General features: G+C 37.6%; 1 protein-coding gene across 1 annotated transcript in view; it reads left to right on the top strand.

Annotated features, from left to right (window-relative positions):
• Window positions 1–22890, top strand: part of LOC121371817 (Na(+)/H(+) exchanger beta-like) — a 49770-nt gene that overhangs the window by 7676 nt on the left and 19204 nt on the right. The window contains exons 6-15 of the mRNA XM_041497991.1: window positions 925–952; window positions 2031–2146; window positions 6509–6584; window positions 8036–8106; window positions 9034–9145; window positions 11058–11139; window positions 13245–13340; window positions 19514–19635; window positions 21343–21425; window positions 22622–22750. Of these exons, the coding sequence (XP_041353925.1) occupies window positions 925–952; window positions 2031–2146; window positions 6509–6584; window positions 8036–8106; window positions 9034–9145; window positions 11058–11139; window positions 13245–13340; window positions 19514–19635; window positions 21343–21425; window positions 22622–22750 (915 nt within the window). The remainder of the gene's footprint in view (window positions 1–924; window positions 953–2030; window positions 2147–6508; window positions 6585–8035; window positions 8107–9033; window positions 9146–11057; window positions 11140–13244; window positions 13341–19513; window positions 19636–21342; window positions 21426–22621; window positions 22751–22890) is intronic.

The following is a 22890-nucleotide window of genomic DNA, read 5'->3' as shown; positions in this document are numbered from 1 at the left end:
TCACATTTTATTGTAATACAGTATAATCACATTTAATTCTAGTGAAGTATTATTACATTTTATGATTGTTCAATATAATGACATTTTATTCTAGTACAGTATAATCACATTTTATTCTTGTACAGTATAATCACATTTTATTTTAGTGCAGTATAATATTATATAATCACATTTTATGATTGTATGGTATAATCACATTTTATTGTAATGCAGTATAATCACATTTTATTCCAGTATAATCACGTTTTATTCTAATGCAGTATAATCAATTTTATTCTAGTGCAGTATATTCACATTTTATGTGTACAGTATAAGCACATTTTATTCCAGTGCAGTATCATCATATTTCATTCTTGTACAGTATAATTACATTTTATTCTATTACTGTCTCAACACATTTTAATAAATACAGCTAGAAACACATTTTGTTACACTAAAGTTATATCAGTTTCAATCTATTGCCATGTAAGTACAATTTATTCTAGTAGTTGTAAACAAATTTCCTTCTAGTTCAGCCGTAACACATTTTATTCTTGTATTCAGTAGTAAGTACAGTTTATTAGTTTAGTTTGTTTTGTGTAATGACACCACTAGAGCACATTGATTAATTAATCATTGGATGTCAAACATTTGGTAATTCTGACTCATAGTCATCAGAGGAAACCATCTGTATTTTTCCTAATGAAGCAAGGGATCTTTTATATGCACTTTCACACAGACAGGAAAGCACATTCCACGGCCTTTGACCAGTTGTGGTGCACTGGTTGGAACGAAAAGTTTATTAGTAACATATACATATACATACATATATATCTTAGTATAGCTATAAAAAGAAATCTAGTATAATTTTAAACACATTGTATTCTAATGTAGAATAAAGTTACACAGTTTATTTTCCTGAGTGTTTGCTTGTTTTTTTTCCAGGGGACAATACTGGCTTGTTTCATGTTGGGTATGTATTTTCTGAGATAGAATAGAATGAATAACCACTAACAGCTACTCAACAAAGAGTGAATAGTCAATAATGACTAGTAAAAAAGAGTGAATAACTAATAATAGCTACTCAAAAACAAATGTAGGCTATAACCAAACTAAGTTTTGAAAATAACCCCATGCCGTTTTTACTGTCTAACTCTTATATGTATAGAATCACTGGCTTTCACTGCCTCAGTTTTATGTGTATACAATCACCTGACTTTTCACTGCCTCAAATTTACAAAATCACCTGTTTTCACTTCCTCAGTTTTATAAAATCACCTGTTTTCACTGCCTCAGTTTGATAAAATCATTTGTTTTCACTGCCTCAATTTGATAAAATCACCTGACTGTTTACACTGCCAGTTTTATTAAATCATCTGTTTTCACTGCCTCAGTTTTATAAAATCATTTGTTTTCACTGCCTCATTTTAATAAAATCACCTGACTTCTTTCACTGCCAGTTTTATTAAATCATCTGTTTTCACTGCCTCACTTTTATAAAAGAATTTTTCACTGCCAGTTTTATTATTTAATCATTTGTTTTCACTCGCTCAATTTTATGAAATCACCAGACTATTTTCACTGCTTCACTTTTATATGTATAAAATCACCGGACTGTTTTCATTGCCTCAATTTTATAAAATAATTTGTTTTCACTACCTCAGTTTGATAAAATCACCTGCCTCCTTTCACTGCCTCAATTTTATTAAATCATCTGTTTTCACTGCCTCAATTTTATAAAATCACCTGACTGTTTTCACTGCCTCACATTTATATACATGTATAAAATGACCTCAAACCATTTTCACCTAGCTTATGTTTTACCAGTGACGTGTCCACTGTAGGAATAACAGCATATGTTCTGAATAGGTCTAGCTGGCCAATAGTGATGAATGAATATATGCTGTCGTGTCTTGGACACATCCACCAGGGGAATGCCCAAGACAGTCGTGCTTGAACCTTCAGTGAATGTAAGCGCGAGTCAACTGGTTGATTGATTGATATATGCTGTGTTTTCTGTAGAAATGATTGCACGTGGTTTTGTTCCCTAGGACTCACCCTGTATGCATTGGCTGTTAGCGGTGCTATGGGGGCGTTGCCAGTGCCGTTGTCGCTGGTTCAGATCCTCGTGTTCACGTCGCTAATAGTGGCCGTCGACCCTGTAGCTGTGAGTACCACCTGCATGTGTTAATCAAGTTTTAGTTGATAGTCAATAACCATCACTAGAATCAGCTCACTGAATCGAGTTTCATTAAACTACTTAACTACCTGTTGCTTGAACCCTTTAAGACTATTCAGAACAACCCATTGAATGAGGTTTCATAAACAGTACTTAACACTACCTGGGTGTTTGAACCCTTTAAGACTATTAAGAATCAACCCATTGAATTAGGTTTCATAAACAGTACTTAACACTACCTGTTGCTTGAGCCCTTTAAAACTATTCAGAATCAACCCATTGAATTAGGTTTCATAAAACAGTACTTAACACTACCTGGGTGTTTGAACCCTTTAAGACTATTCAGAATCAACCCATTGAATTAGGTTTCATAAACAGTACTTAACACTACCTGTTGCTTGAGCCCTTTAAGACTATTCAGAATCAACCCATTGAATTAGGTTTCATAAAACAGTACTTAACACTACCTGGGTGTTTGAACCCTTTAAGACTATTCAGAATCAACCCATTGAATTAGGTTTCATAAACAGTACTTAACACTACCTTTTGCATGAACCCTTTAAAACTATTCAGAATCAACCCATTGAATTAGGTTTCATAAACAGTACTTAACACTACCTGGGTGTTTGAACCCTTTAAGACTATTCAGAATCAGTCCATTGAATTAGGTTTCATAAACAGTATTTAACACTACCTGGGTGTTTTAAACCTTTAATAGTATTTAGAATCAACCCATTGAATGGAGTTTTATTAAACACTACTTGCTGAATCAACCTTTTAAGTAACATTTCATTAAACACTACCATGATATTACCCAGTGAATCAACCCATTGAATGAGGTTTTATTAAACATTACTTGCTGAATCAACCCATTGAATGAGGTTTTATTAAACACTACTTGCTGAATCAACCCATTGAATGAGGTTTTATTAAACACTACTTGCTGAACCAACCCATTGAATGAAATATTAGACACTACCTTAATATTACCCAGTGAATCAACCCATTGCAGTTTTATTAAACAATACCTACTGAATAAGTACATTGAATGAAATATTATTAGACACTACATGTTGAATTAACCCACTGTCAGGTTGCAATAAACACAACCATAACATTACCTGCTGAATTAGCCAATTGAATCATGTTTTACTGAACACTACCATAACACTACTCCATGAATTGAACCATTGAATCAGCTTTCATTAAACATTACCTTCTGAATTTACCAAATAAATCAGGTTTTACTCCATTGAATGATGCTACATTACAATTATGCGGTGAATCAATGCATTGAATTCGTTTTTAATGATGAATGAAAGAATGAATGTTTAACAACACCCCAGCACAAAAAGCAGTTTATACAACACACTGAATTGGGTTTTATCATAAACTAACTGATTAATAAACCCACTGAATCAGTTTTTACTATACACCACTTGATGAATCAACCCACTGAATCAGTTTTTACTATACACCACTTGATGAATCGATCCATTGAATCAGTTTTTACTATACACCACTTGATGAATCGACCCACTGAATCAGTTTTTACTATACACCACTTGATGAATCGACCCACTGAATCAGTTTTTACTATACACCACATGATGAATCGACCCACTGAATCAGTTTTTACTATACACCACATGATGAATCGACCCACTGAATCAGTTTTTACTATACACCACATGATGAATCGACCCACTGAATCAGTTTTTACTATACACAACTTGATGAATCGACCCACTGAATCAGTTTATACTATACACCACTTGAATCGACCCACTGAATCAGTTTATACTATACACCACATGATGAATCGACCCACTGAATCAGTTTATACTATACACCACATGATGAATCGACCCACTGAATCAGTTTTTACTATACACCACTTGATGAATCGACCCACTGAATCAGTTTTTACTATACACCACTTGATGAATCGACCCACTGAATCAGTTTTTACTATACACCACTTGATGAATCGACCCACTGAATCAGTTTTTACTATACACCACTTGATGAATCGACCCACTGAATCAGTTTTTACTATACACCACTTGATGAATCGACCCACTGAATCAGTTTTTACTATACACCACTTGATGAATCGACCCACTGAATCAGTTTTTACTATACACCACTTGATGAATCGACCCACTGAATCAGTTTTTACTATACACCACTTGATGAATCGACCCACTGAATCAGTTTTTACTATACACCACTTGATGAATCGACCCACTGAATCAGTTTTTACTATACACCACTTGATGAATCGACCCACTGAATCAGTTTTTACTATACACCACTTGATGAATCGACCCACTGAATCAGTTTTTACTATACACCACTTGATGAATCGACCCACTGAATCAGTTTTTACTATACACCACTTGATGAATCGACCCACTGAATCAGTTTTTACTATACACCACTTGATGAATCGACCCACTGAATCAGTTTTTACTATACACCACTTGATGAATCGACCCACTGAATCAGTTTTTACTATACACCACTTGATGAATCGACCCACTGAATCAGTTTTTACTATACACCACTTGATGAATCGACCCACTGAATCAGTTTTTACTATACACCACTTGATGAATCGACCCACTGAATCAGTTTTTACTATACACCACTTGATGAATCGACCCACTGAATCAGTTTTTACTATACACCACTTGATGAATCGACCCACTGAATCAGTTTTTACTATACACCACTTGATGAATCGACCCACTGAATCAGTTTTTACTATACACCACTTGATGAATCGACCCACTGAATCAGTTTTTACTATACACCACTTGATGAATCGACCCACTGAATCAGTTTTTACTATACAGCACATGATGAATCGACCCAGCGAATCAGTTTTTACTATACAGCACATGATGAATCGACCCAGCGAATCAGTTTTTACTATACACCACATGATGAATCGACCCAGCGAATCAGTTTTTACTATACACCACATGATGAATCGACCCAGCGAATCAGTTTATACTATACACCACATGATGAATCGACCCACTGAATCAGTTTATACTATACACCACATGATGAATCAACCCACTGAATCAGTTTTTACTATACACCACTTGATGAATCAACCCACTGAATCAGTTTTTACTATACACCACTTGATGAATCAAAGTATTGTATTGGGTTTCACTAAACGCAAATTGATAAATCAACCCATTGAATCAGTTTTTACTATACGAAATTTGCTAAATTAACATGTTGAATTGGATTTAACTAAACACTAACTGACGCGAATCAACCCAGTGAATCGGTTTTTACCATAAACCTAGTGTTGAATCAGTGCATTGAATTAAACAACATCTGATGAATCAACCCACTAAATCAGGTTTCATTATCACAATGTATCACAAATACACATTCCTTTCTTTTATCATCCTCCATATCATGTCCCACCACTTATAAAACAGTATAATATTAAAGGGACATTCCTGAGTTTGCTACATTGTAAAATGTTTCCGACTAATAAAATATTTCTACGATTAAACTTACATATTAAATATATTTTCTTGTTTAGAATATCAGTGTCTGTATATTCAATGTGTTTCTGGTCATCTTAATATTTGTAAGAAGCCCAAACTGAATTTTGTCTTCAAATAATTTTGTACGTACGAAAATTTTTATTTTAGGAAATAAAATGAAATTTAACCTAGTACAAATATTAGAATGATCAGAAACACGTTTAAATACAGACACTAATATTGTATGCAGAAAAATATGTTTGATATGTAATTACAATCGTTAAAAAGTCTCTGTTAAAAATTGCTGCAAACTCGGGAATGTCCCTTTAAATACACATTCCTTTCTTTTACCATCCTCCATACCCTGTCTCACCACTAATAAAACAGTGTAATATTAAATACACATTCCTTTCTTTTATCAATCATCTTCCATATCCTGTCAAACCACTTATAAATGGGTGTAATATTAAATATACATTCCTTTCTTTTATCATCCTCCAGACCCTGTCTCACCACTTGTAAAACAGCATAATATTAAATACACATTCCTTTCTTTTATCATAATCCAGACCCTGTCTCACCACTTACAAAACAGTGTAATATTAAATACACATTCCTTTCTTTTATCATCCTCCAGACCCTGTCCCATCACTTATAAAACAGCATAATATTAAATACACATTCCTTTAAAAAAAAAAAATCATAATCCAGACCCTGTCTCACCACTTATAAAACAGTGTAATATTAAATACACATTCCTTTCTTTTAAATAATGTAACATTAAGGTTAAATAAGACACTTTGTAAATGTTACCACACTGTTACTGTTGCAGGTCCTTGCCGTGTTTCAGGAAATCGGAGTCAACCATGTGTTGTATTTTCTCGTGTTTGGAGAGTCGTTACTCAATGGTGAGTTTTCCACCATCATTATGTTAATCCTCAGCACTTTATTCTGTCTGAGCATCTTCATGAAAAAGTGAGTTAAACTGATCACTGCCTGTCTCATCTTCATGAAAAGTGAGTTGAACTGATCATAGCCTGTCTCATCTTCATGAAAAGTGAGTTGAACTGATCACTGTTTGTCTCATCTTCATGAAATGTAAGTTGAACTGATCACTGTCTGTGTCATCTTCATGAAATTTTTACATAAACTGATCACTGCCTGTCATCTTCATGAAATGTAAGTTGAGTTGATCACTGCCTGTCTCATCTTCGTGAAAAGTGAATTGAACTGATCACTGCCTGTCTCATCTTCATGAAAAGTGAATTGAACTGATCACTGCCTGTCTTGTACATATAAAATAACGTCATCAGATATGACGATCCCTGTCGACGTAATTTTTACGTTCATCGAGAAATGAACAAACTTCCGTTGCTACGTCTGGACCAGTGGGATGATTTTTTATTGTAATGAATGTAACAGAAATTTAATTATATTTAGAAGATGTTATAATATTGGTTTTAGATTGCATTACACAATAGCGTTTAAAATTAAATCATCACATTATAATTGAAAGTGTTATAATTTAGTTTTTAAACAGTGTTATAATATTGTTTTCAGACAGTTATAATATTGTTTTAGTCCGTGTTATAATATTGTTTTTAGACAGTGTTATAATATTGTTTTTAGACAGTGATATAATATTGTTTTTAGACTGATATAATATTGTTTTTAGACAGTGATATAATATTGTTTTTAAACTGATATAATATTGCTTTCGGACCGAGATGTAATATTGTTTTAGTCAGTGTTATAATATTGTTTTTAAACAGTGTTATAATATTGATTTTAAACAGTGTTATAATATTGTTTTTAAACAGTGTAATAATATTTTTTTATACATTGTTATAATATTGTTTTTAAACTGAATATTGTTTTCAGACTGTTATAATATTGTTTTTAAACTGTTATAATATTGTTTTAGTCATTGATATAATATTATTGTTTTGAAATATTTTATTGATCAGAAAAAAGCCAAAAGGATTGCACAACAGACAGAGCCTATATAAGTGCTCCCCTAAACAAGATGGACATCAGGCAATAATCAATATTCATAATCATATATAGAACATAATAACATAATGTCCAATGGCATAAAGTATTTGACATAATTAATATTTATTAACATATAGTAATAAAAGGTAGAGAGTAGATAGAATAGAAATGGGATAGTCAAGAAAAAATATGATAGTGATGATCCTATTGTTGGAGTTAAACCGTATATGGGGCAGTAAAAATCTGAATAATAAGTTAGTTCAACTCGAATCTCTTATATAATATTATTTTAGTCAGTGTTATAATATTGTTTTAGACGGTGATATAATATTGCTTTTAACCAGTGTAATAATATTGTTTTCAGATGGAGTTACTGTTGTTCTTTACAAAGTGATGCAAACCTACAACAACATGGATTCTATACCCGCAGAGCAGGTGAGAAAAGATACTATGTTTGAAAAACATTTTTATTATTAAACTGTAGTCCTATTTCATGTTCCAGCCAGTGCACCACTACTGGTATATCAAAGGCCATTGTATGTATTATCCTTGTGTGTGGGATAGTGCATATAAAAGATCCCTTGCTACTAATGGAAAAATGTAGCGGGTTTCCTTTCTAAAATTTTGTCAAAATTACCAAATGTTTGACATCCAATAGCTGATGATTAATTAATCAATGTGCTCTAGTGTGTTGTTAAACAAAACAAAACAAACATGGAAAAACACTTTTATTATTAAACTGCAGTCTTTCTCACAAGTGAGTAATAAAAATGGTTATATAATTTATTTAAAGGGCTTTTATAGATATAATGATCTTTATAGCAATATTAATAGACTATAGTTCTTCCCACAGGGAATGCCATTTTTTTACTATGGTATTTACTACAAGTTATTTATTTCTGAGCCGATTGTTTTCTAAATTGCACGCAAAAATACTAGGATTTTTTTTGTTATTTCCAAAACATGTTTACTTCTTATGTCAAACCAACCAGAAAGTATTTAAAAAAACAAAAAAACAATGTTCATGGAGTCTGGGAAGAAATATAGAAAACAATTATGTATTGGATTGGATTGTATTAATAAATCTATATTTAAATATTGCAAGAAAAACTTTGTGTAAACATGCTATATTTTTAATGAAAACATATTTCTCTGAAGACGGAAATGTTTTATTTAATGACGCACTTTACGGTTATATGGCGTCAGACACATGGTTAAGGACCACACAGATATTTCTCTGAAGAATGAAAACAGCCAACAGCCATTATCTTTGTCCAGCACAGTGAAGAGATTAAGTGCATAATTTAAAATTTGGAATATGTTTAAAATATTAAAATTTTTCCCCATGAACGTGGTTTTTAGATTGTTCTTGGCATGTTGAAGTTCTTCGTGGTGTGTTTTGGAGGCTTGTTTCTTGGTGTTCTGGCAGGAGTGGGCACGGCCATTCTCACTCGGTTTACCACCAAGATTAAAGGTGAGATAATCTCACACTTAGTGCATGATACCAGTCTTAAGTTGGAGGGCTATCAGTCTATTACAAATTGTAGTCAAAACAGTAGAAATATTATTTTAAAATACACGGCCATCCTCACTCGGTTTACCACCAAGATTAAAGGTGAGGCTATCTCACATTTAGTGCATGATACCAGTCTTAAGTTGGAGGGCTATCAGTCTATTACAAATTGTAGTCAAAACAGTAGAAATATTATTTTAAAATACACGGCCATCCTCACTCGGTTTACCACCAAGATTAAAGGTGAGGCTATCTCACATTTAGTGCATGATACCAGTCTTAAGTTGGAGGATTATCAGTCTATTACAAATTTTAGTGAAAATATTATTTTAAAATACACACAATTGTTGTTTTCATGTTTCAGTTAGTAAACTATTTGAAATTACGTACCCAATGTATACTTAAGTTCACTGAAAATGCACAGATCAGATTAGTAGTTAAAAGGATTTGGGAACTGTTATTTTACGCAAACAGACAAAGATGGTAACTTTTTTATTTGATAATTTTATTATAAATAAACTATGTTATCATATTTGCTGTTTGTTTCATGTGTTAAATATAATTTAACACAATTTAAATACAATTTAACACTACACATTAACAAGATAGCTTTTATAATGAAGGTTTTAAGAACAAAACATTGATTTAAATTGTTGTCTGATTACCTCACATCACCATCTCGCATCAATATGACATCATATATTACCAAGACCGGCCTTGGTGGCGTCGTGGCAGGCCATCGGTCTACAGGTTGGTAGGTACTGGGTTCGGATCCCAGTCGAGGCATGGGATTTTTAATCCAGATATCGACTCCAAACCCTGAGTGAGTGCTCCGCAAGGCTCAATGGGTAGGTGTAAACCACTTGCACCGACCAGTGATCCATAACTGGTTCAACAAAGGCCATGGTTTGTGCTATCCTGCCTGTGGGAAGCACAAATAAAAGATCCCTTGCTGCCTGTCATAAAAGAGTAGCCTATGTGGCGACAGCGGGTTTCCTCTAAAAAGATCTGTGTGGTCCTTAACCATATGTCTGACGCCATATAACCGTAAATAAAATGTGTTGAGTGCGTCGTTAAATAAAACACTTCTTTCTTTCATATACATGTATTACCAACTGCGTCATATTAAGCACAAGCATGTGATATCCCATGTGGGATAGAAATTTCTTACATAGCTTTCTTTCTTCATTGGATAGCTGTCCTATACACCTAAGAATTTATTCCGTATGGGCTAATGTCATGGAATGGATCTGTTTTGCATAGCTAGGGATGGGAGAAAGATTTTTCTCTCATCCTCAGGTATATAGAACAGAGCTACCCCATGAAAGAAAGCTATGTAAGAAATTTCTATCTTACATGGGATATCACACGCTTGCCTCATCCCGGGTCGAAATTTGCACCACCTCGGGTGTACTTTTTCTATCCCACATGACCACATATGATGGAGTCTTATAATTCCGTATGAGCTGACGTCATGGAATGGGTCTGTCTTGCATAGCTAGAGATGGGAGAATACTTGTTGCTGGCTTCCTTATTGTTAGGAATAGTGTATGTAGCGGAAGTGGGTTTTTTTTCTCTCTCTCTCTCTCTCTCTCTCTCTCTCTCTCTCTCTCTCTCTCTCTCTCTCTCTCTCTCTCTCTCTCTCTCTCTCTCTCTCTCTCAAAATCATGTGTTAAAAAACAAAATCATATGTTAGACACCAAATAGCCATGATTTTAAATGTGATGAGGTGTTGATAAACAAACATTCCTTTCCTTTCCTTTCATTTAAGTAGGTCAGCTGTTACTCAGCACTGCCTTTAAGTTATTAACTTACATGTTTTTCATTATGTTACTATTTTGTTTATTGTTGTGTTTGTTGTTGTTGATTTCAGTTCTTCAACCTCTAGTTATTTACACGATGGCCTATCTTGGGTTTCTTCTCGCTGAACTTTTTGAATTCTCAGGGATTATCAGGTTCATAGTATTTTCTCGTTTGTTTAATATCGTCTTGTTTTCTTTCCTGCTCCACCTTTTTGTTTTGCTTCATTAAGTATTTCTTTATTGTGTGATATTTTAAATCCTAGCCATGTCATTCGTAGGTGTCAGAAGATGACAGTGACCAGTGTGTGTGTGTGTGTGTGTGTGTGTGTGTGTGTGTGGGGGGGGGGCAATTCATTATCTTCAGTGATATCTTCAATAACACAAAGGTCTGGGTGAAACTAGTATGGCTGAAAAAAAATCCATGTTCAAGATGTTGAAACAGTATTGAAACAAAACAGTTTTTATGTTATATCCTGTAATTGTGAGTATATCATTGTGATATGTGATGTGATGTGATCTGTTTTGATGTGATGTGATGTGATGTGATGTGATATGATGTAGAGATATGATGTAATGTGATGTGATGTGGTGATGTGATGTAATGTGATGTGATGTTTTGATCTGATGTGATGTGGTGGTATGTGATGTGATCTGGTGGTATGTGATGTGATCTGGTGTGATGTTGTATGTGATGTGATCTAGTATGATGTGATTCGATGTGATGTGGAGATATGATGCAATGTGATGTGATGTAATGTGATATGTTTTGATGTTATGTGATATGTTTTGATGTGATGTGTGTGTGTGTGTGTGTGTGTGAGTGAGTGTGTATTTGTGTGAGTGTGTGTGTGAGTGAGTGTGTTTGTGTGTGAGTGTGTGAGTGTGTGTGTGTGTGTGTGTGTGTGTGTGTGTGTGTGTGTGTGTGTGTGTGTGTTCATGCATGTGCGTCTGTAACAATATTCTGGTTTCTGAAAGATGAATAAACCTCATTTAATAACTTCAATCAATTAGAAGTCACGCATAATATGCTGATAGAAAGAAATAAGGGAACATTTAGCTAGTAACGACAGATACTGACTGCCACCAGAACCTTCATCCATATAGCATCAGGAAGTTAACTGTGTTACTGGTACTCATCCCACCTTACATATCTGTATTTTGTAATGGCGTAAATACTCCTAGTAAATTAAATGTACAGGACATTCTCAAATACCATGTGTTCCCTTACTTCTTTCCATCAGTATAACTAGATGGTACTCGTAATAATTAGTACTGGCTTCGGTGGTGTAGTAGTAAAGCAGGGCCTTAGCTAGGATTGTTTTGGGGGAGGGGGGACAGGGGCAGATTATGCTTTAGGTAAGGGGGTTTCCAAAACAATATGTAAATGTTTATAATTTGAAATTATAAATTTTACGTGGACATCAATTTAGATCTATGTGGTGGGGTTTTTTTTTTTAGCTGGGTGTGTGTGTGTGTGTGGTTCCGTGCAACTGGGAAACCCCCCATAATCCGCCCTTGGGGGAAGACAGATGAATTCTTGGAAGAAAGGAACATGGAAGGTGCAAGATACTAGGAGGTCTGGGAATGTTCAAATCTAGAGGCTCTGAAATACCATTTTGCACCCATTTCAGGCAGGTTGCATACTTAAAACATCAATATCAATAACCAGCTACAGTCCTAGGTAAAGCCATCAGACTTGAGTCTAATAGGTACTGGGTTCATAGCCCGGTACTGGCTCCCACCCAGAGCAAGTTTAACGACTCAATGGGTAGATGTAAGACCACTACACCCTCTTCTCTCTAGTAACAACTAACCTACTGTCCTGGACAGACATCCCAGATTGCTGAGGTGTGTGCCCAGGACAGCATGCTTGAACCTCAGTTGAAGCATGAAAATAAGTACATGTATAAATGAAATGAAATAATTAGTTATTCATATACATATTTAGCAAACTGGAATGGATGTTTCAAGTGTGAAAATGATATTCTTTTTATTTATGTTTACAGTATCATTGGCTGTGGATTAAGTTTAAAGTGTGAAAATGATGTTCTCTTCATTTATGTTTACAGTATCATTGGCTGTGGATTAAGTTTAAAGTGTGAAAATGATGTTCTCTTTATTTATGTTTACAGTATCATTGGCTGTGGATTAAGTTTAAAGTGTGAAAATTATGTTCTCTTTATTTATGTTTACAGTATCATTGGCTGTGGATTAAGTTTAAAGTGTGAAAATGATGTTCTCTTTATTTATGTTTACAGTATCATTGGCTGTGGATTAACACAGGTTCACTACGCCTTCCACAACATCAGTTACAAATCTCGTACCACAGTTAAATACTTCACAAAAGTTATCAGGTACACGTATAAATATTTTTATGTTATCTGGTAATTAATACAGCATCGGTGATAAATATTGCACCACCATCAAATATTTCACAAAAGTTATCATGTGCATGTCGATATTGTTTTATGTTATCTGGTAATTAAAACAACTTCTGACATCACTATAGTTACTGTAGCAGTTGCAAGATTGCAGCAGTCACGGCTATGAAAGAACGTCGCTATAGTTACTGTAGCAGTTGCAAGATTGCAGCAGGCACGGCTATGAAAGAACGTCGCTATAGTTACTGTAGCAGTTGCAAGATTGCAGCAGTCACGGCTATGAAAGAACGTCACTATAGTTACTGTAGCAGTTGCAAGATTGCAGCAGTCACGGCTATGAAAGAACGTCAGTATAGTTACTGTAGCAGTTGCAAGATTGCAGCAGTCACGGCTATGAAAGAACGTCGCTATAGTTACTGTAGCAGTTGCAAGATTGCAGCAGTCACGGCTATGAAAGAACGTCGCTATAGTTACTGTAGCAGTTGCAAGATTGCAGCAGTCACGGCTATGAAAGAACGTCACTATAGTTACTGTAGCAGTTGCAGCAGTCACGGCTATGAAAGAACAGTTACTGTAGCAGTTGCAGCAGTCACGGCTATGAAAGAACGTCGCTATAGTTACTGTAGCAGTTGCAAGATTGCAGCAGTCACGGCTATGAAAGAACGTCGCTATAGTTACTGTAGCAGTTGCAAGATTGCAGCAGTCACGGCTATGAAAGAACGTCACTATAGTTACTGTAGCAGTTGCAAGATTGCAGCAGTCACGGCTATGAAAGAACGTCGCTATAGTTACTGTAGCAGTTGCAAGATTGCAGCAGGCACGGCTATGAAAGAACGTCACTATAGTTACTGTAGCAGTTGCAAGATTGCAGCAGTCACGGCTATGAAAGAACGTCGCTATAGTTACTGTAGCAGTTGCAAGATTGCAGCAGTCACGGCTATGAAAGAACGTCACTATAGTTACTGTAGCAGTTGCAAGATTGCAGCAGTCACGGCTATGAAAGAACGTCGCTATAGTTACTGTAGCAGTTGCAAGATTGCAGCAGTCACGGCTATGAAAGAACGTCAGTATAGTTACTGTAGCAGTTGCAAGATTGCAGCAGTCACGGCTATGAAAGAACGTCGCTATAGTTACTGTAGCAGTTGCAAGATTGCAGCAGTCACGGCTATGAAAGAACGTCACTATAGTTACTGTAGCAGTTGCAAGATTGCAGCAGTCACGGCTATGAAAGAACGTCGCTATAGTTACTGTAGCAGTTGCAAGATTGCAGCAGTCACGGCTATGAAAGAACGTCGCTATAGTTACTGTAGCAGTTGCAAGATTGCAGCAGTCACGGCTATGAAAGAACGTCACTATAGTTACTGTAGCAGTTGCAAGATTGCAGCAGTCACGGCTATGAAAGAACGTCACTATAGTTACTGTAGCAGTTGCAAGATCACTATAGTTACTGTAGCAGTTGCAGCAGTCACGGCTATGAAAGAACGTCGCTATAGTTACTGTAGCAGTTGCAAGATTGCAGCAGTCACGGCTATGAAAGAACGTCGCTATAGTTACTGTAGCAGTTGCAAGATTGCAGCAGTCACGGCTATGAAAGAACGTCACTATAGTTACTGTAGCAGTTGCAAGATTGCAGCAGTCACGGCTATGAAAGAACGTCACTATAGTTACTGTAGCAGTTGCAAGATTGCAGCAGTCACGGCTATGAAAGAACGTCACTATAGTTACTGTAGCAGTTGCAAGATTGCAGCAGTCACGGCTATGAAAGAACGTCGCTATAGTTACTGTAGCAGTTGCAAGATTGCAGCAGTCACGGCTATGAAAGAACGTCGCTATAGTTACTGTAGCAGTTGCAAGATTGCAGCAGTCACGGCTATGAAAGAACGTCACTATAGTTACTGTAGCAGTTGCAAGATTGCAGCAGTCACGGCTATGAAAGAACGTCACTATAGTTACTGTAGCAGTTGCAAGATTGCAGCAGTCACGGCTATGAAAGAACGTCGTTACTATAGTTACTGTAGCAGTTGCAAGATTGCAGCAGTCACGGCTATGAAAGAACGTCGCTATAGTTACTGTAGCAGTTGCAAGATTGCAGCAGTCACGGCTATGAAAGAACGTCACTATAGTTACTGTAGCAGTTGCAAGACGGCTTGCAGCAGCAGTTGCACGGGCTATGAAAGAACGTCTGTAGCAGTTGCTATAGTTACTGTAGCAGTTGCAAGATTGCAGCAGTCACGGCTATGAAAGAACGTCACTATAGTTACTGTAGCAGTTGCAAGATTGCAGCAGTCACGGCTATGAAAGAACGTCACTATAGTTACTGTAGCAGTTGCAAGATTGCAGCAGTCACGGCTATGAAAGAACGTCGCTATAGTTACTGTAGCATTGCAGCAGTCACGTCACGGCTATGAAAGAACGTCACTATAGTTACTGTAGCAGTTGCAAGATTGCAGCAGTCACGGCTATGAAAGAACGTCACTATAGTTACTGTAGCAGTTGCAAGATTGCAGCAGTCACGGCTATGAAAGAACGTCACTATAGTTACTGTAGCAGTTGCAAGATTGCAGCAGTCACGGCTATGAAAGAACGTCACTATAGTTACTGTAGCAGTTGCAAGATTGCAGCAGTCACGGCTATGAAAGAACGTCACTATAGTTACTGTAGCAGTTGCAAGATTGCAGCAGTCACGGCTATGAAAGAACGTCACTATAGTTACTGTAGCAGTTGCAAGATTGCAGCAGTCACGGCTATGAAAGAACGTCAGCTATAGTTACTGTAGCAGTTGCAAGATTGCAGCAGTCACGGCTATGAAAGAACGTCATAGTTACTATAGTTACTGTAGCAGTTGCAAGATTGCAGCAGTCACGGCTATGAAAGAACGTCACTATAGTTACTGTAGCAGTTGCAAGATTGTTGCAAGATTGCAGCAGTCACGGCTATGAAAGAACGTCGCTATAGTTACTGTAGCAGTTGCAAGATTGCAGCAGGCACGGCTATGAAAGAACGTCACTATAGTTACTGTAGCAGTTGCAAGATTGCAGCAGTCACGGCTATGAAAGAACGTCACTATAGTTACTGTAGCAGTTGCAAGATTGCAGCAGTCACGGCTATGAAAGAACGTCACTATAGTTACTGTAGCAGTTGCAGCAGACGGCTATGAAAGAACAGCAGTTGCAAGATTGCAGCAGCACGGCTATGAAAGAACGTCACTATAGTTACTGTAGCAGTTGCAAGATTGCAGCAGTCACGGCTATGAAAGAACGTCACTATAGTTACTGTAGCAGTTGCAGCAGATTGCAGCAGTCACGGCTATGAAAGAACGTCACTATAGTTACTGTAGCAGTTGCAAGATTGCAGCAGTCACGGCTATGAAAGAACGTCACTATAGTTACTGTAGCAGTTGCAAGATTGCAGCAGTCACGGCTATGAAAGAACGTCACTATAGTTACTGTAGCAGTTGCAAGATTGCAGCAGTCACGGCTATGAAAGAACGTCACTATAGTTACTGTAGCAGTTGCAAGATTGCAGCAGTCACGGCTATGAAAGAACGTCACTATAGTTACTGTAGCAGTTGCAAGATTGCAGCAGTCACGGCTATGAAAGAACGTCACTATAGTTACTGTAGCAGTTGCAAGATTGCAGCAGGCACGGCTATGAAAGAACGTCACTATAGTTACTGTAGCAGTTGCAAGATTGCAGCAGTCACGGCTATGAAAGAACGTCACTATAGTTACTGTAGCAGTTGCAAGATTGCAGCAGTCACGGCTATGAAAGAACGTCACTATAGTTACTGTAGCAGTTGCAAGATTGCAGCAGTCACGGCTATGAAAGAACGTCGCTATAGTTACTGTAGCAGTTGCAAGATTGCAGCAGTCACGGCTATGAAAGAACGTCACTATAGTTACTGTAGCAGTTGCAAGATTGCAGCAGTCACGGCTATGAAAGAACGTCACTATAGTTACTGTAGCAGTTGCAAGATTGCAGCAGTCACGGCTATGAAAGAACGTCGCTATAGTTACTGTAGCAGTTGCAAGATTGCAGCAGTCACGGCTATGAAAGAACGTCGCTATAGTTACTGTAGCAGTTGCAAGATTGCAGCAGTCACGGCTATGAAAGAACGTCGCTATAGTTACTGTAGCAGTTGCAAGATTGCAGCAGTCACGGCTATGAAAGAACGTCAGTATAGTTACTGTAGCAGTTGCAAGATTGCAGCAGTCACGGCTATGAAAGAACGTCAGTATAGTTACTGTAGCAGTTGCAAGATTGCAGCAGTCACGGCTATGAAAGAACGTCGCTATAGTTACTGTAGCAGTTGCAAGATTGCAGCAGTCACGGCTATGAAAGAACGTCGCTATAGTTACTGTAGCAGTTGCAAGATTGCAGCAGTCACGGCTATGAAAGAACGTCACTATAGTTACTGTAGCAGTTGCAAGATTGCAGCAGTCACGGCTATGAAAGAACGTCGCTATAGTTACTGTAGCAGTTGCAAGATTGCAGCAGGCGTCACTATAGTTACTGTAGCAGTTGCAGCAGTCACGGCTATGAAAGAACGTCGCTATAGTTACTGTAGCAGTTGCAAGATTGCAGCAGTTGCGTCGCTAGATTAGCAGTTGCAGATTGCAGCAGTCACGGCTATGAAAGAACGTCACTATAGTTACTGTAGCAGTTGCAAGATTGCAGCAGGCACGGCTATGAAAGAACGTCACTATAGTTACTGTAGCAGTTGCAAGATCACTATAGTTACTGTAGCAGTTGCAAGATTGCAGCAGGCACGGCTATGAAAGAACGTCACTATAGTTACTGTAGCAGTTGCAAGATTGCAGCAGTCACGGCTATGAAAGAACGTCGCTATAGTTACTGTAGCAGTTGCAAGATTGCAGCAGTCACGGCTATGAAAGAACGTCACTATAGTTACTGTAGCAGTTGCAAGATTGCAGCAGTCACGGCTATGAAAGAACGTCGCTATAGTTACTGTAGCAGTTGCAAGATTGCAGCAGTCACGGCTATGAAAGAACGTCGCTATAGTTACTGTAGCAGTTGCAAGATTGCAGCAGTCACGGCTATGAAAGAACGTCGCTATAGTTACTGTAGCAGTTGCAAGATTGCAGCAGTCACGGCTATGAAAGAACGTCGCTATAGTTACTGTAGCAGTTGCAAGATTGCAGCAGTCACGGCTATGAAAGAACGTCGCTATAGTTACTGTAGCAGTTGCAAGATTGCAGCAGTCACGGCTATGAAAGAACGTCACTATAGTTACTGTAGCAGTTGCAAGATTGCAGCAGGCACGGCTATGAAAGAACGTCACTATAGTTACTGTAGCAGTTGCAGCAGTCACGGCTATGAAAGAACGTCGCTATAGTTACTGTAGCAGTTGCAAGAACACTGTAGCAGTTGCAAGATTGCAGCAGGCACGGCTATGAAAGAACGTCGCTATAGTTACTGTAGCAGTTGCAAGATTGCAGCAGGCACGGCTATGAAAGAACGTCGCTATAGTTACTGTAGCAGTTGCAAGATTGCAGCAGGCACGGCTATGAAAGAATGTCACTATAGTTACTGTAACAGTTGCAAGATTGCAGCAGTCACGGCTATGAAAGAACGTCACTATATTACCCATATGGTTACAGATATCTTGGTACATATCAAAGTGATACGTCCCACTAGAACGCCAAGTGGGACGTAACACTTTTGACGTCACACGATGACGTCATCAATTGGCCCACTACAACCTTACAGGAAAGTCAACGAAACGAGATGAGTGATATAAATTAAGATCGATTATGGGTAATAATAGGATATTAAACTTGCTACCATTTCGTATCATGTTTATGTCCCTTGTGAAATAACTTTCATTGTCGCTTGCTAAAGCTCATGACAATTGAAAATGCTTTCACTCGAAACATAAACATGATATGAAATGGAAGCTCGTTTAATATCCTATAAGTAACTGACTTGCTGAATGTTATTACTATCAATTGTGAAGCAATTACAATCGTATTTAACGTTTGTTATAAATCATGTTCAAAATTTATCAAACTTAATTTGGGAATTGTTTTATACTTCTCGCTTGGGGAACAAAACAATTCCTGAATCAGTTTCATAAGTTCTGTATGACACACCTGCTCATGCAATAATCTCTGTATGTATTTCAGTTCTGCGTCTGAGATTGTGATATTCATGTTTCTGGGGCTGGCGCTGGTTCGACAGAATCATGTTTGGCACACAGGCTTTACACTGTGGACGATTTTCTTCTGTCTGGTCTACAGGTTCATCAGTAAGTATTGTAGATTAACATAGTCAGTCGTATAGCAAGCTCACTAAAATCAGGAGCGGATGCAAGATTTCTGAAAGGGGGAGGGGGGTCCAAATGTGATGACTGATCTCTCCTTTTACACAGAACAGTTAATATAATCACATTTTCCCTTAAAGGTTATGGTTGGTTTTCAAAAGGGGGGTGGATGGTCCGGACCCAAATTAAGCTAGCAACTGGAGAACTTCATTGGCTGTTCTAACGTCTATGACGGCTACCATTTACACATTAGGGTGTTTGAACCTATGGCCAAAACACAAGGCATGGGTGTTATGGAATTTTTTGTAACAGGTTCCTAAATCGTGATGCATATAATATATTATGTGCACTATTATCAACACTATTTTAATGAAGGCTTAAAAAAAAAAATCAAGAAAATTAATTACACAGGGTGAGGTTTAAGTAAACTTTCAAATAAACGTCTTTTCAATATTGTTCGTCCATTCCTCTTCGCTTCGTGGTACAGCGCTCGCTCGATGCGCGGTCGGTCTGGGATCAGTCCCCGTCAGTGGCCCATTGGGCTATTTCTCGTTCCTGCCAGTGCACCATGACTGGTATAACAAAGGCTGTGGTATGTACTACCCTGTCTGTGGGATGGTGCATATAAAAGATCCCTTGCTGCTAATCGAAAAGAGTAGCCTATGATGTGGCGACAGCAGGTTTCCTTTCTCAATATCTGTGTAGTCCTTAACCATATGTCTGACGCCATATAACCTTAAATAAAATGTGTTGAGTGCATCGTTAAATAAAACATTTCTTTCTTTCTTTCCATTCCTCTTTACAAACATGTTTACCATTGTCTTCCTTGATATATCTAGACCACAATCGTACTGATTAAAATTCACAAGAATGATATTTCCAACTAATAACAATAATGTTTGTTTTATTTAACGACAACACTAGAGCACATTGATTTGTTAATCATTGACTACTGGATGTCAAACATTTGGTAATTTTGACTTCTAGTCTTAGAGAGGAAACCAGCTACATTTTTCCATTAGCAGCATGGGATCTTTTATATGCACCACCCCACAGACAGGATAGTATATACCACGGCCTTTGATATACCAGTTGTGGTGCACTGGCTGGAACGAGAAATAGCCCAATAAGCCACCGATGGAGATTGATCCTAGACTGACCGTGCATCAAGCGAGGCGTTTTACCACTGGGTTACATCCTGCCCCTTCCATCTAATAATAGATATTTACAGAAACTACTGAGTGCATCAGTACAGACAGAGTGTATCGCAATACATGTTATTTGCCTTTTCAGTCGTAATATATTGGTATACCTTAATAGACTCCATCATATGCGGTCATGTGGGATAGAAAAAGTACACCCGAGGTGATGGAAATTTCGACCCGGGACAAATTTATACTTTTTCTATCCCACATGACCACATATGATGGAGTCTTTTTCTCCCATCCATTTGATAAATAAACCATTATTTTACATGAACAAACAAAGACTGATGAAAAAGTAACTTCTTTATTTGACTGTTTTATCATAGATAAACTACACTATCATATTTGCTACATCTGTTTCATGTGTTAAATCATCAAGCCTCATCCCAGGTTGAAATATCCACCACCTCGGGGGTACTTTTTCTATTCCACATAACCGCATATGATGGAGTCTTATATTGACATACACATCATGTTTATTTTACAGTTGTGTTTGGAATGACTTTCTTTATCAATCGACTGGACCGGTACAGAGTCAGGAAGATTGGATTTGATGAACAGTTCATGATTGTGAGTGTTTTATCATGATTCTGAGTGATTTCATATTATTGTAAGTGATTTAGCATTAATGTTAGTGATTTATCATTAGTATGGGTGAATTGATGTGATTTGAATGATATACTTCGATTGTTAGTGATTTAACATGATTATGAGTGATTTGACATGTTTTCGAGTCATTTATTTTTTAAAAAGATAGAGGGAGAAAATTGTTCTACAGTACAAGCAATTTGAAAACAAGACAACTTTATGTGAAAACTGGCACATAAATATCTGACATATTGGGCACAAAGGCTACTATCCAAGTTCCCGCCATCGGGCAAGAAGTAGCTAAGTGGTAAAGCGTTCGCTTGATGCGTAGTCGGTGTGGGATCGATCCCCGTCAGTGGGACCATTGGGCTATTTCCCACTTCAGCCAGTGCACCACGACTGGTACATCAAAGGCTATGGTATCATGTCTATGGGATGGTGCATATAAAAGATCCCTTGCTGCTAATTGAAAAGAGTAGCCCATGAAGTGGTGACAGCGGGTTTCCTCTCTCAATATGTGTGTGGTCCTTAACCATATGTCCGACAACATATAATCGTAAATAAAATGTGTTGAATGAGTCGTTAAATAAACCATTTCCTTCCTTCCTACCGGCCTCGGTGGGTTAGTGGTTAGGCCATTAGTCTACAGGCTGGTAGATACTGGGTTCGGATTCCAGTCGAGGCATGGGATTTTTAATCCAAATACCGACTCCAACCCTGAGTGAGTGCTCTGCAAGGCTCAATGGGTAGGTGTAAACCACTTGCACCGACCAGTGATCCATAACTGGTTCAACAAAGGCCATTGTTTGTGCTATCCTGCCTGTGGGAAGCGCAAATAAAAGATCTCTGGCTGCTAATTGGAAAGAGTAGCTCATGTAGTGGCGACAGCGGGTTTCCTCTCAAAATCTGTGTGGTCCTTAACCATATGTCTGACTCCATATAACCGTAAGTAAAATGTGTTGAATGCATCATTAAATAAAACATTTCTTTCTTTCTTTCCTTCCAAGTTCCCACCACTTAACTGAAATTGATGAGTATTAACATGCTCATATACCACTAGAGTTTCGAGCATGTCTGTCACGGGTCCGGTCTCTGGATAGCCAATGGCCTGACCTGGAATTACCTACAATAAGCCATCGCTTAATCACCTCTAAGTCTGTATATTTTCTCTGTTCCAGGCGTACGGGGGTCTGCGAGGCGCGGTTTGTTTCTCGCTGGTCGCTCTTCTAAACGAGGACGAGATTCCCATGAAGAACATGTTTGTGACGTCCACACTATTTGTCATCATGTTCACGGTTTTTATCCAGGTACTGTAAAATACTTTATTTTTGCACGATTTATTTTCATGAATCCACCATGCCTTCCGTCCAATAAAGAAAAAACAAAAATGTTTATTATTTACAAATTTGCCGTAAGCTTACGCAAGCTGCTTAGGCTACTGTGTGCA

Source organism: Gigantopelta aegis, chromosome 1 (assembly GCF_016097555.1).
Source record: "Gigantopelta aegis isolate Gae_Host chromosome 1, Gae_host_genome, whole genome shotgun sequence".
In the NCBI taxonomy this organism is placed as follows: Eukaryota; Metazoa; Mollusca; class Gastropoda; order Neomphalida; family Peltospiridae; genus Gigantopelta; species Gigantopelta aegis.
The sequence above is the reverse complement of the archived record's forward strand: the minus strand, read 5'-3'. Positions and strand labels throughout refer to the sequence as shown.